This window comes from Pygoscelis adeliae, unplaced genomic scaffold (genome assembly GCF_000699105.1).
Source record: "Pygoscelis adeliae isolate BGI_AS28 unplaced genomic scaffold, ASM69910v1 Scaffold368, whole genome shotgun sequence".
Lineage (NCBI taxonomy): Eukaryota > Metazoa > Chordata > Aves > Sphenisciformes > Spheniscidae > Pygoscelis > Pygoscelis adeliae.
In genome coordinates this window covers 818,665-833,173 of record NW_008825301.1, presented here as the reverse complement: position 1 = coordinate 833,173, position 14,509 = coordinate 818,665, and the positions used below count along the sequence as shown (strand labels likewise).

At 40.7% G+C, this 14,509-nt stretch overlaps 1 protein-coding gene across 1 annotated transcript in view; it reads left to right on the top strand.

Annotated features, from left to right (window-relative positions):
• The first annotated feature begins 63 nt into the window (after positions 1 to 63).
• Positions 64 to 14,509, top strand: part of TRANK1 (tetratricopeptide repeat and ankyrin repeat containing 1) — a 48,683-nt gene continuing 34,237 nt past the window's right edge. Inside the window, exons 1-8 of the mRNA XM_009329994.1 lie at positions 64 to 197; positions 1,799 to 1,922; positions 3,303 to 3,453; positions 4,469 to 4,587; positions 7,112 to 7,195; positions 10,688 to 10,826; positions 11,416 to 11,547; positions 13,590 to 13,757. Of these exons, the coding sequence (XP_009328269.1) occupies positions 64 to 197; positions 1,799 to 1,922; positions 3,303 to 3,453; positions 4,469 to 4,587; positions 7,112 to 7,195; positions 10,688 to 10,826; positions 11,416 to 11,547; positions 13,590 to 13,757 (1,051 nt within the window). The remainder of the gene's footprint in view (positions 198 to 1,798; positions 1,923 to 3,302; positions 3,454 to 4,468; positions 4,588 to 7,111; positions 7,196 to 10,687; positions 10,827 to 11,415; positions 11,548 to 13,589; positions 13,758 to 14,509) is intronic.

Sequence of the window (14,509 nt, the reverse complement as noted above, 5' to 3'; positions counted from 1 at the left end):
GGAAAGAAGTGTCTCATAAATAAATGCTTTTGTTTGATTAATTTTTTTTTGCTGTTAATTAGCATGGATGCCATGGAATATGTACAGCTTATGAGACAAGCTGGGAACCAGGATTTTAAAAATGGAAATTACTCTTTGGCCATCAGAAAGTATGATCAAGCTCTACATATGCTCGGTTATTTAATGCAATGGGTCCCGTAAGTATTCTTGAATTACAAGATGTAAACTGTAAGACAAGTCTGAAATTTGTACAGTACTACAGTTAACTCAGAACTGTGTTTCTTGCCCTGACACCTGGTTTTCTTGTATCTTTTGTCACTCTCTTTAGTGTACCCATTTTATAATTAAAGAGGAATTGCTGTTCCTGACATATGTGAGAGATTAGTTAGTGACTGTAATCTCAATATTTTATATAAGCATCAATTATAAATTAGTGTAATTAAAGCTCAAATTAATTTTCCACAAACCATGTTGGTTTCTGTTAAATTACTTCTGTTTCTTAGCTGACATGCTGTGGATTAATCTTGTTGTGATTCTGCCAGATACTGGTCACGTCTATGGCCTGTTGTTACATAGGTCATCTGATTATCTTTAAAATGATTCATACAGGTTACTTTGTTCTTGTTATTTGGTCTTTCTTAGTATTCTCAGATTTGTTAAAAAATAATTTTTCAGCAGAAGAGTTCTTTGGGTATCTTTTTCCAAATGTTTAAGTGCTTTCATCAGTTAACATCAGTTGCTAATGTTATTAATGATTAAATAGTTGAGTATTGTGTTAACTATTAAATATTCATTACTACCGTATATTAACACTGCTGTTAACCGAATTTAACACCAGCCATTCATTTATTTTGACTATTAGCCATTTAGACTAAGTAGTAAAATAAGTCTGGAGCATTATGCAGGGAGTAGGACCGAGCGAGGACAGAGCCGAGCAGGCTACCTCCAGCACCTGCCCCTCGCAGGCAGCGGGGCTTCGTCATACCGCAGGGATCTGCTCCTGAGCATCTCCTTTCCCCTTGCCATGGGTTGCCTCTTCAGGGTTTGCTTGCATGCAAGAGTGTGCTCTGAACGCATTCAGTGTAGTTGAAACAACTTTTTTGAGTGTAAATTAGTAGATAGGAATATGATGAAGGATGCAGCTCTGTGGCACATACTATTTGTTTGAGCGCAGGCAAGCCAGGCTTTCCAGGCTCCCCAGGACCCCGTGGACGTAGTCCTGTAATTCGTGTGCAGCTCTTTCCAGAAATCTCTTGAATACAGCAGATGCTTTAAATACTTTAGTATATTCTGTTCTCTAAAATACATTTCTTTGTTTCTTAGCTGGTGTAAGTGTGGCTAATTCTGTTGACTTCATCAACTGGTGATACAGTAAAATGTGTTTAGGTTGTTTTTTCATGACCGAGATGTGTTTAGCATTCTTTCCATCTAGCAGCTTCCATTCGTGTGTCTCTTTTCTCCCGTTCTTGGCCACTGGCTTGCACTGAGCCATATCTAGGTGTGTCGAGATGGTCTAAACTCTTTCTAAATCCTCATACTGTGTTAGTCCAGTGGGTTGGCTTTCTGCTTCAGAAGAGACCAGGATATCACTAAGGGTATCACTAAGGTATCATTTAGGATGTCACTAAGAGATTTTATAGCTGGTGTTCAAATGATCTTTATTTTCTACAACTCCATTTTTACCTCTAATTTTGTTAGGTGGGTGATATGTAGACTTCTTTTTTCTTGTTGCTAACTATAAAGTACAATGCATCCTTTTTCAAGCAAATAAACTGTTATGCTAAAAACGTATTTTTAGGTGTTCCAGGGACATAGCTGTGTTACACTGCAACAAATCAACTGCCTTGTACAATCTTGGTAAATGGAGAGAAGCAGTGTTTTCAGCCTACCAGAGCTTACACTGGGATCCGGAGTATGTTAAGGTATTCAGATGTTTAAGCTGGCAGTTTTTGCTTGCCTTACTTTTTAAAACAAGTGTCAATATCTACTTTTTATTGTGTTTTGGTTTTGAGGTGTGATAAGCAAATATAGTATAAAATTCCAGAATCAGTGTCTGACGCTGTACATGAGCATCAGAATTACTGCTGTGACAGTACTTTTAATAAAATGAAGCAGCTCTCTTTTGCACCAGGAGATGCTGGTTCTTTCTGGGTCCCAACAAAAGAGGCACCAACACTTTCAAGAAAGATAATTATTTTATTAATATCCTAGACAAGGTGATAGCAAGTAATAAAATCTTACGTGCCTTTGTGATGCTGGAAGACATGGGGATGATGCAGCACCAGCCAGGTCTCTGGTCAGGCCACAGAATGCTGCACAGATCCTGTCCACGGTGAGGTTCACCAGCTCTGTGTTCACTTGCGGTCTTACAGAGCCTGGCTCATGGTACAGTTTCATCAGTCACTGACAGGAGTCAGGTCTGGGATGGGGACTTAGCTTTGAAGGCTCCCTTGAGCAGTGTGCCCTAATGTTCTTTACATGTTAATAAGCCTACAGTTCCTGGGAACAGTACGTGGTGATCAAGGTCATATTGTATTTCCAGTGGACAGAACAATACACTCCACATACACTTGTGATTAAGTACACATTGATTCAAATACTCATCTGTTAGGAATAAGTAGCGGTTGTACAGTATTTATGATAGGGAGGCATACACTTGGACTGACTCTTATGTACAATAAATAGTCTTCTGGACTAACCACTACAGACTCCCAGAGACTTTAGTAGAAGGTATTTGATTTAGATATGGTAAAATTGCATGCAAATATCAATTCAACTTGCGCTGTATTGCAGCATGCCAGTTGTCTGGTTTGAACAAAGTGACTCCACTGTGACTCTGAGCCAGTACAACCTCGTTCAGTGGTGAATATAAACATGTTCAGGTGCCATCGGCTGAAGAATATATGCATTGTGGTAAATACTGCAAAATGCAGTGACATGGGGACAAAAACACATATTCTGGACCTTGTGACAAAAAAAAAAAAATCCTGTCCAGAGGAGGTTAAAATATAGTTGCTAACAGTATGTCTTTCATCCTGTAGTTATTTTCCAAGTTTTGTATTCTGGGATTTATCACACTTCCATAGTATCTGTGATAACATCAGCATATTGTGAATGTCAAGGGATGCTTATTGCACTTTTTTTGGATCTGTGTGTAAGAAGCTCTGAAAATAGTACTGTATGTCATTTTTATAGCATAATTAGAGAATTTAGGAAAAATGGTAACATTTTGTTTTGTAGTAAAGATCTCTGAATATTTTCTCAACAATGGTCTTTTTTGTTCTCTGTTTTTTTCTCCTCAGGCTTATTATAGAGCTGGCCACTCATTGATCAATTTATCAGACTCTGATGAGGCGATTTCTATGTTTCATAAAGGTTTGATTCTCCTGAATGCTTCTGCAGATCAAACTCAAATTGCTGATTTTATAGCAGGAATCTTCATAAGTGTCAACGGTAAACTTAAATTAAGAGCTTAATTTTTCTAAGAGCCTTTCAGTAGTGATGACAACAGAAGTCCTTGGTAGGGCGTCCTTCGTGAGATCATTCATTTGGTCCTTAGTGCCACAGGTCTGTTTGAGGATTATGAATATGTTGAGTGGCCTGGTCAAAAGGATGTGGTGAACTTGGTCCAGTTTGTGTACAGCAGATGCCAACAATCCCAAAACACTGTGCAGGGGAGTGTGTTGTCTCACAAGAATATGTCAAAGGTAGAATAGTTAGAAAAGGTCGAAATTCAGAGTCAGGGGAAACAAGGTTGGAGATTTGGAGCTCCAGACCCTTAAGGCTTTAGTGGTTTTTGTCTAAACCACTCTGCTTTTCTTTTAGCTGGGTAGATTTGAAAATAATTAGGAGATACTCAGCTTAAACTTGAGTTTACAGTGCAGTGTATGCCAGTGTGGAGGACTTTCCCTCAGGTAGTAATGGGCAGTAATGAAAATAGGGAATTTGACCTTTCTGTGGCATTGCGTGGATTTTTTTGAGCGATGTCCACCCTGTGTCTCCCTGCCCTCTCCTCAGCCTCTCCTCCTGTACTTGCTTTTTTGTCCAGTCCACAGGCTTTGTCTGATGATGCCTGCAGACGTGCCAGGAGATTTCGGGTTGTGCCCCTGCTGCACTTACTTGAACTTGCAACCCTATGTTAAGGACCTTGATTAGCTTTAGCAGTGTCTATAGCTGGGCTCACCCACAAGTGGAAGAACCACCACAAGGTTCACAATGTCTTGGGGCTTAGAGGTGTTTCTTGAGGGCAGGGATTAATTTTTTTTTCCCTTGTTTAATGAAGACTGGCCACTGATAACAAGGTGCCCTATCAGTTGTGTGGCCAGGGATATTTAAGCCCCCATTTGGCATTCTCCTGGGTGTTAATTGGTGCTAAATTGTCACTGTGCAATGAAGTAATTTAGTTAAGACCCCAACTTTAAAAGTGCTGTGTATACTAAATAGTTTTCTCAATTGCTTATTCTTGCAGATGAACGAGTCTTTCCACGAACTTTTCCCCCTGCATATGATTATATTTTCAGCGCAGGGTTTGATGCACTGATTTGGCAAGCAGTGATAGAAAGGTTGGCCCAGAAAGGGAAGTGGCGGGTAAGTCTGTTGTTGCGTTACATACTGCTGCACGGTAGGTGCTCATGTCTTACCTCTTCAGGGTAAGCTCGTGTTACCTTTAAAATCCAAAACAATGGATATTTATTGTTCCCTACTTCAAACATCTTGATTTTTAAGACGTGAAAAATACTTTTAGTGATAAATAATTTCTGAAATTCATTTCTCGAAGGGATACAATGAACTTGAAATCCCACTTGCTCTTGCTGTTGTCTCTGTTATAATTATGGTGCCATCTGGTGTCATTACTCTTGAAAGAAATCAGAGTGAAAGAATACATGTTTATTTTTGGTCCCTTTTACTTTTCCTTCTGTATGGCAAGCTGAACTTCTGAAGCTGTCCACAAATAAAGGAGCATCTCAGTGGAAGTCCGGGGTTATTAAACAAAACCAGATCATTTAGAAAAATCAGAAGGTGAATCACCTGAAATTATTGTAATCCTCTTTTCTGTGGTGACTGTATAAAAAAATTGATCATTGTCATGATTACTTGGGTGTCGGTGGCGAGGTGCTGGCAGTGGGGGCTGCAGGGGCCTCTGTGAGGAGAGGCCGGGGCTGCCCCATGCCAGACACGGCTGGTTACAGATGGTTCCAGCAGACCCACTGCAGGGCACAGCTGAGCCCCTCAGCCAAGAGGGTGGCCTCTGGGGGAAAGCATGTTTAAGAAAGGGCAAAATGCTGCCTGGGAGAGGGAGGGGGAAAAAGTGAGAAACAGCCCTGTGAGCACCAGGGTTGGAGAAGGAGAGGAAGGAGGGGGAGGAGGTGTTCCAGGGGTGGAGCAGGGGTTCCCTTGCGGCCTGTGGAAAGACCATGCAGGAGCAGGCTCCTGACAGGAACTGCAGCCCATGGAGGACCCATGCTGGAGCAGGGGAGAAGGATAAGGAGGAGGGAGCGACAGAGAGGGACTGCTATGGACGGACCACAGCCCCACATTCTGCATCCAACCCCCCTGCCGTGGGCAGGGACATCTTTCACTGGATCAGGTTGCTTAAAGCCCCATCCAACCTGACCTTGAACACTTCCAATGATGGGGCATCCACATTTTCTCTGGGCAACCTGTTCCAGTGTATCACCACCTGTATCGTAAAAAATTTCTTCCTTATGTCCAGTTTAAACATACCCTCTTTCAGGTTAAAACCGTTGCCCCTTGTCCTGTCACTACACGCCTTGTTAAAAAGTCTTTCTTATAAGCCCCCTTTATATATTGAAAGGCTGCAGTAAGGTCTCCCCGGAGCCTTCTCCTCCAGGCTGAACAACCCCAACTCTCTCAGCCTTTCTTCATAGGAGAGGTGTTCCAGCCCTCTGATAATTTTTGTGGCCCTCCTCTGGACCCACTCCAACAGGTCCATGTCTTTCTTGTACTGGGGACCCCAGAGCTGGATGCAGTACTCCAGGTGGGGTCTCACCAGAGCAGAGTAGAGGGGGAGAGTCACCTCCTTCGGCCTGCTGGCCACGCTTCTTTTTAGGCAGCCCAGGGTGCGATTGGCTTTCTGGGCTAGAAGTGCACATTGCGGGCTCATATCCAATTTTTCATCCACCAGTATCCCTAAGTCCTTTTCCACAGGGCTGCTCTCAATCCCTTCATCCCCCGGCCTGTATTGATACTGGGGATTGCCCCGACCCAGGTGTAGGACCTTGCACTTGGCCTTGTTGAACTTCATGAGGTTTGCATGGGCCTGCTCCTCAAGCCTGTCAAGATCCCTCTGGATGGCATCCCTTCCCTCAAGCGTATCAACTGCACCACTCGGCATGGTGCCATCTGCAAACTTGCTGAATGATTGAGTGCACCATGCAATCCCACTATGTCGTTGATGAAGATCTTAAACAGTACTGGTCCCAGTACAGACCCTTGAGGGACACCACTCGTTACTGGTTTCCACTTGGACACTGAGCCATTGACTGTAACTCTTTGGATGCAGCCATCCAGCCAATTCCTTATCTATTCAACAGTCCATCCATCAAACCCGTATCTCTCCAATTTAGAGCTAAGAATGTTGTGGGGGACTGTATCAAAGGCCTTATAGAAGTCCAGGTAGATGACATCCATAGTTCTTCCCTTGTCCTCTGGTGAAGCTAGGTGGGTTTTCAAGGAGAAGGTAAAGTTTTTAGGGAAACTGAGAAAACGGAAAAAGATACAGTAGGCATTTCTTGCTTTCTGCTCAGGATGTTGGTGTAGCTGGGGAGTCTTATCCCCATGAATGTAAAGGTCCATTCCTAAAGCGAAGGGTCACTTCCAAGGTGTATTGGAGAGACTCCTTGGGGCCTGACCTTTCTACATGGTTTTTATTTCTGAGGAAACTTTCATTGATCATAGCTTCCCACAGTCCACTGTATATTACATTAATTCAGTTGATAAATGGAAAGGAAGATTCAGTAATCTGTTACAATCTTAAAAAAACATCTGAAATGTTGTTAGCCTTCGTTTGCTTTCCTACAAGATCTGATGAGGCCGTGAAAAACAAAGTTTCTAAGTATGCTTATAAGATCACTAATATTTTTTTTTCCAGTCTTGTCTGTTGTTGTTGTCCGAGAAGAAAGAGTTGCCCACCAATCTGAGAGTCAACCAGTTATCACTGAAGAATCTCTTTGAGGTAAAGTAGCATCTTTTTTTTTTTTCTTGTGTCTATTTCTTTTATTCCTGTTCACTTCAGTGAGAGATTTTCCATCTTGTGTGCAAGGCTAAAACAGATCAAAGAAAAATAAAATGGAAAATAATACATGGACTTTGATTATATTAAATAATCTCTTTTGTCCCTTTTCATTTGAACATTAAAAAATCCTTAATTTGCGTAACTTCTGTATGTAATTTAATGTTTCCTTTAATTTGATCAAAATAAATCATCTTCCTCTCAAGTACAGCAAGCTATTCATGTCATGCTTGGAACCTGAGGATTTAATGCTGAAAAATACCTAACATCAGTTAAGTTGGATATGTTTTCCAACCAGAACAATTTATGATATCCTTGGGATAGGGTATTATTATACTTTGCTAGCCTGTCTCTGGACTGCTTCATGGTGCCGAATATGATTACAGGGAGTTCAGCTGGATGCAGTGTTGGAATTTTCCCTTCCCTCAACACCCCAAATTTTGGTAGATTGCTTTATACCTAGGCAGCACCTGCTAAACTTTCTCCTCAAAGGCTTTGACACTTTACAAATGACTTAGAGGATTTTGGCAAGATGGAAACATGTAGTCGTAGACCAAGTAGCCACAATTCCTAATGCCTTTCACTGAGATGATGGCATTTGAAGACAGCAGAATTTGATCTTTATGTTGCTCTTCTGAAACTTGGTCGTTTCTCTGTCTTGTGATTCCTCATGTTCTGCAGCATTTGAGAACTTCCAAAGCTTTCCATGCTGGCAGGATAAAATAAAACAAAATCTTGCAGCTGTCATAAACTGCCATGCTCATGCATACTTTGACTGCTGCTGGCTGGCTGTGCCTGCCTGGTGCATGTGCCGTGCCGTGCATGCTGGTACACCCCAGAGGCTCTGCCCACATCGCTGTGTGAGGTAGGTGGCCTTGTAGGGCTCGCTGCTGCTTGCCCCTGCCTTTGTGCATGATATCCCGCCAAAACGCTTTGAATGCATTAAGGGGTGTGCAGCCATTGCTTCTGGCCCCTTGCGAACCAGGGTGTAGCTGGAGGCCGGCTGTGACTAGGAGCTGCTGGGAGTTGACTAGCTCTGCCACTCAGGAACAGCCGGTGCCCATAGCAGTAACATGCCAACTTTCTAAAGGCATCTCACAGTGTATGTGTCTGTTACCACACAGTGGATGCCCAGCCTGTTTCAATTGCAGTTAAGTAAAGCATTTCTTACGGACCATTAAAAAAATTCTTCTCTGTATGCATTTTTTTGTTTTATTCTTCCATTTCTTTGTGTGTATGAGTTAATTAACTGTAGTTCCGCTGTATGTAACCTACTTTTAAAAGATACGGTTACACACTCATTGAGAAATGCCATTACGCTTTATGCTGAAGTATACTACATTTCTTACAGCACTGTGGTTTTCCTGACAGAAGCTTTAGAAGATGTTAACTGTAGGCTACACAGTACATTTGCTTGGCATTTACTGGCTGGCAAATTAACAGTTTAGGGCATATTGGTGGAATATGCCAGAATTTGCCATTTGGCTGTTACAGTGCTTGTGGTACTTTTGTCATAATAATTTCAAGTTGGGGCTTTTTCCATAAGTGTATTTCAGTTAGGTGCCTGACAGAGTGAGTGGGAGTAATTCTGAAAAAAAAGGGTAACGCAAAGGAAATAAATCAACATCTATTCATAGGCTTGTTTATAGTGATAGCAGAAGAATTAGTACATGAATATATGCAAGCATGCCTTGGTTAGCTATCATTAGGCAGGTATGCTGTGTTAGTGCCAGCGGAGTAGCCCATATGGGACTTCATGCTACCCGTCGTCATCCCTCGTGTGTTTGCTCATTTTTTTGTGGGAAGGGAGGGTGGGTCAGGGTTCGGTCCTGGATCAGCCAGGCCCATGGCCCGGCAGCAGCAGGGCTGTGGTGCTAGAGCAGCCTAGCTGTGGTGCGGACAAGGCATGAGAGCCTCCGATTAAAGCAGCTCCCAAGCAAAGGTGCCCACTGCCGCTGCCGTGGTTTACAGCTCTTAGCAGCAGCCTGGCCTGGGGCATAGCAGCAAAGCAGTCCTGCAAGGGGTGAACATGCTCCTCACACTGACAGTAAAGCATGGCAATGCAGTAGAGGACACATGTAGGGGGTCTTAGCAAAAAACCTTGCTTCCTAGGCAAGCAAATCAAAGTGCCTCATTGAGAGAGGAGGATAAAAGTGGGTTGCCTTTACAAAATGTCATTAGTTGCTGAATTGGCCCCACCAGTCTTAGCTATTCTAGTGGCTTTGTTGTACATGTGGAAGACTGAAAAAATCAAGATGAAAGATCCCTAAGAACTGCTTCTCTTTTGCAAAAATTAGAAAATGTGGCTTTCCGACAGCTCAAACTTTCCCTGCTGACACTACATACTCCCTGTAATTTGTTGTATTTTGATTTTGTAACTGTGCACAAACAGTAATTCTTGCCAGTCAAAATTTGGCATGAGGTGTTAGAAAAAAAGATGTATTTGTGGATGTTGGAAGCATGTGTGAAGGCTGCTATTTAAAAAGATGACTGGCACAAATGGAGAAATTATGTCTGAACACTGTTTCCGAACACCCCCTCATGTCCTGATCCTTCTGGCATATTGTCTCAATTTCTGTCTGAGCTTCCTCTGCCCACCTCCAGAGTTCCCCATATTGCTGTACCCCTTGTAGACTGTGCTTCATGTTCATTAAGTCCTTGCTGGAACATCTTTTTTCAGTTCAGCCACCTTCTGCTCAGGCTGTGTGCTTTCAATCTTGGTCTGTAAACTTCCCTGTAAATTCCATACTTTTATCAGATCACCTTCTAGGAGTTTATCTGGCCAAAAATCTGTCTCCTAAGGCTTACCAGCTTTTCTTTGCATGAGCAGTCATATTATCACTGTTGTCTTAATAACGCCAGATGCTTCCTGAGCTGGGCTTTGTCCTGCTCTCCATCCACGGGGTTCCCGAGCTGTAAAAGGACTGGTTACCCGAGTTCCCTAAAGCTCCTTCCCCCAATCTCTTAACTCCCTTTTCCCAATTTCAAGTATTTCTCCAGCCTTTTCTTGCTTTGGGGTAACTGTCTGCATAAGCTGCCTCATCCAAGCTTCAAAGGCACAATATCCAGTTACTGCGGTATTTGCACTGAGATACGGTAACATTTAATAGACAAATGTAAGGCAGAAAGTTGCAGTCAATTGCGGAGAAGAAATACAGAAGTATGTATTATAAAACAGACTTCAGGTTCAGTGCTCTTCAGAGCAGAACAAGATTCTTTTTAAGATTCATGAGCATTTCACAGGAGAAAAGTATTTGTTTTGAGCTTCTACTGGAATTGTTACATGTATAGTAAATGTTTCATTTTATAGTGGATACGGCTTGATTGTTATTGTTCCACTGATTCTTGTCATAAAACCCATTAAAATAGGATTAAAAAAGAAATGCCTTTTGTCTATGTAAAATAATGTGTTGTAATTGTTCTCTTTGTTATCAGACTTCTGAGTTGTATGGGCATGGTGAGAAGATGCAAGAAGTAGCGGAGTTAGTCAAGTGGCTAATTTCCATCGGGGCAAAAGTTGAAACCATTGGAGTGTATCTGCTTCATGCTGTTATCAGACTGTGTATCAAAGCAAGTGAGTGACATCCACAGCTAAAATAAAACAATGGTGGCCTTCATCAGAGAACTGACAGCTAGAGGTTTTTTAGATTTTTTTTTTTTTAAACTAATAAAATCAGATCATCTAGGTATAACCTTGCATGTGCCAATAAGGCACTATTTTAAAAATGTAAACACACTCTTTGATCACCTGTGCCTGACACTGGTACAAACCTAATGTGGTTGTTCTCTTTCGTGGTTTGAAGCGAAAGTGTGATTGATGTGGGTCTTTCAGAACCTGAACGTATCAGCTTTCATGAAAATACAGTATTCTTTCCTGCAACCTCAGTCAGGAGCAACAGTTTCTATACATGCTAAAGAGTCGTGAGTCAACGTCAGAGTTGCGCATGCTGCGAGTCAGCGAGAACATAGCATCATGTCTCCCACATTGCAGCTGGCTTTTGCCATGATTTCGTTTACGTATTTCTTCCCTCTCCTACTCCCCGTGTTTGAGAAAAGGTTTCATACAGATGCATCTTGCCACTCCATAGGGGAAAAAAACAGGATCTGTTTCTGCTGTATCTCTGTTTACCATTTATAACAAGTGGGCTTTTTGATCATTTCAGGAAAGAACCATCTCTTCAGGTGGTTACTGACTCAGAGGCCAGACTTGAAGGATAGGATCAACGAGCAAGACAGAGATGGATGCACTCTCCTGCATATTGTGGCATCTTCCAATGAATATTCCCAGAAACGCAGTAAATACAATTCTTTTGTGTGTGTGTGTGGTGTTTTGTTTTCATATGGAAAAATGGATATTGGAAGAAAATTTCAGGCCCCGTTGTTTACTATTTCATGCTAAGGAAGAAAATGAGAAAGTTCTGTTATCTGCATGTAGACTTTGTAATGGTAACTAATATTTAAACATTTCAACAATTCCCTTTTAAAATTGTATACCTGATTTGTGACCATTCTCTTTGCTCTTTGGTTTGACTGGTTATAATTTTCCCACAAGTATGCTGCAGTTTTTAGAATCATAGAAGGTACCTTTTAAAGTTTGATGTGCCTTAAAATCATGTTAAACCACCTGGAGACCTGTCCTATTCTTTTAAATAGGTGAAGATTTAGAACCTAAGTAGCAGTGTAAGTCAGAGGAGGAAAATGAAATGCTTTCCTTCACGTTTTCTGTGGGATTTCTTTCGTGTTAACTTAGCCTGGCTTTTTTTCTTGTATTTCTTACTCTGCCCACTAGGTGGCAACAGGAAATAAGCATCAGTGCCAAGGTAAAGACAGACTTTTAGGTCACTAAATGCGATGACATTCTGGTGGCTCTCGTTAACAGTACAAATGAAATGTGCACAACCTATATCTAAATAATTTCATTTTCTGGAAAGGTGTAACACGCCTTTTGCAGCAGTTCCATCTGTTGCTAATTGACTCTCGCATTTCCAGAAGAAACTGTATATCTATCTATCTGTCTATCTATCTATCTGTCTATCTATCTATCTGTCTTTATTAAATAAAGTTTATTTATTTATAATTACATTTATATAGTATAGATATTACACAGAGTATATATTTTTATATGTATTTAAGTTTATTTATATTTATATAGTGTGTATATTATCTATAGAGTATGTATTTTTATATATTTATTTAATAAAGTTTATTTATTTATATTTATATAGTGTATATATTATATATAGAGTATATTTATAAATATATATAAATATATATATAAAAATAAACCCTTGTACCCATCTGTTAACAATAAATAATCCCTAAAATAGCTTGAACAGTAAGGCTTAGACAAACAAAACGAGACATTTGTGTTAGCCTGCATCATTTTTTCCTTTGGCACATGCAGTAACAGAAGCTGTGTGCTATGGTGGTGCGCCTGGGGGAAGTGCGATGGTCTAACACTTATTTGCTCACTGTTGCTCAGTCCTCTCCTGTGTGACTTGGTGGTTTGGTACTCCTGGACTCTCCCAGCTGTTCTGAGGGCATGGCTTATAGCAAATGTGCCTCTTTGAGGCAAGAGGAGTACAGGCAGCTGCTTGCAAGGCTATAAAGTTTCCCCTGGTAGTGCATTGTGACATACTAAGAACGGAGCATGTCATCTTCCAGAATATTAGATACTGTGTCAAGGCTTTAAGTCACCATTATATTTATTGTGTTCATGTGTGATCTGTAATACTTGTTGTGAAATGCTCTAGAGGATAGTAGTTTCTGTTGAAAGCAATGGTACCTATCCTTAGTCAAACTAGACATCTTTGTTACAAGGCTTGTTACCAAGAAGATCGTGTGTTTTATGTTGCATAGGAAAGAAACTCAGTGCCTAGCTGTGTATATTCATGCCCGAATATGTGAAATATTCTGGTTTATTGAGTCACCTTCCAAACAGTAGCCAAATCCCTTGGTTTTTTTCTTTATGTACAGAGCAGTTTGCCTAGAGCCTGGAGAACAGGGTTGGGGCATAAAGGAGGAGGTGAATTCCACGTACTGCCTCTGGCCTGTGAGATGCTCGAGGCACCTCGTCTCTTTGTGTTTCTGTGCTCCCATTTCCCGATTAATAATAATGAAGATAGAGTTTTAATTTTTTTGAAGGGGTTTCTTTTGAGGAAAAATACCTAACAATACCTCATACTTATGACACTGGAAAAATTCAGATTTTTGTTTTTTAAATTAAAATTATGCTAGAAATTGTGCCAGGAAGTTAAAAATACAAAGGAAAACAGAACAAAACCCCTGAACAATGAGAATTATTCGTCCTCTAATGTTTATTCATTTAATGTTTTAGGCCAAACAGAAGATGTGATCATGCTCCTGAATTTTGGGGTTGATCCCAGTGTTCCAGATGCACGGTCAAGATATGTCATAGATATCTTGAAAAAGAACAAAAACTTCGATGCTGTAAAAGCAGTCAGCAATCACATTGAGAAACACACTTCCACTGAGAAACAGACAGGTACTACAGGGACTGTGTGCTTTTCCTGTTTTAAAATTATATCCCTTAGATACAAAATTGTTTTATTTGTACTCGGTAATAATAGGTGATTTTTATGTAACTTCTCCTATGAGCTGTCACCCTGATCTCCTATCAGTCAATGATGAACATTTTGTCCTTTGCCTGAAGGTGACTGCTGTCCGACTGATGTTCTTAGTATATCATGCAATAAGTAACTACAAGTTGCTCTAAGTTACTATAAGCCACTGTTTTTTTTCCTCACCCTTAACATGAGGCTCCCACTGCCATAGAAACTGCTTCTTTTTGATGCTTTTTCAGTTTTAACCTTTTACTTTCACTTTAGTTTTTGGAAAATGAAACATTTTGTTAAAGTATTGGTGGCATATTTAAAATGCTTTTAATAACAAAAAATATTGACAAAGGGAAGCTCTGAAATGTTCAAAACGTGAGTGAAAAGTTGCTGACATTTTTAAAAACAAAATAGTATTTTAGTAAGAGCTTTTTGTTCACAAAGTTTTGGCCATCTTTGATCTATGTCAGTGATACGCAGCTAAAACTCCTGTATTACTTGGAAAATTTTAGCCTCTGCACATGTTAAGGGAAAAGAGTAGCAGAGCAGACTATCAGGCTAAAACTATGAGAGCCTCTCATAACCAAAGCAGGGGAACTAAAATTTAGTTACACTCTTGGAGTATTGGGAAACTTCAAAGAACGTTTAAAAAAATTATTAATGATATTTCTAGGCAGTTTGT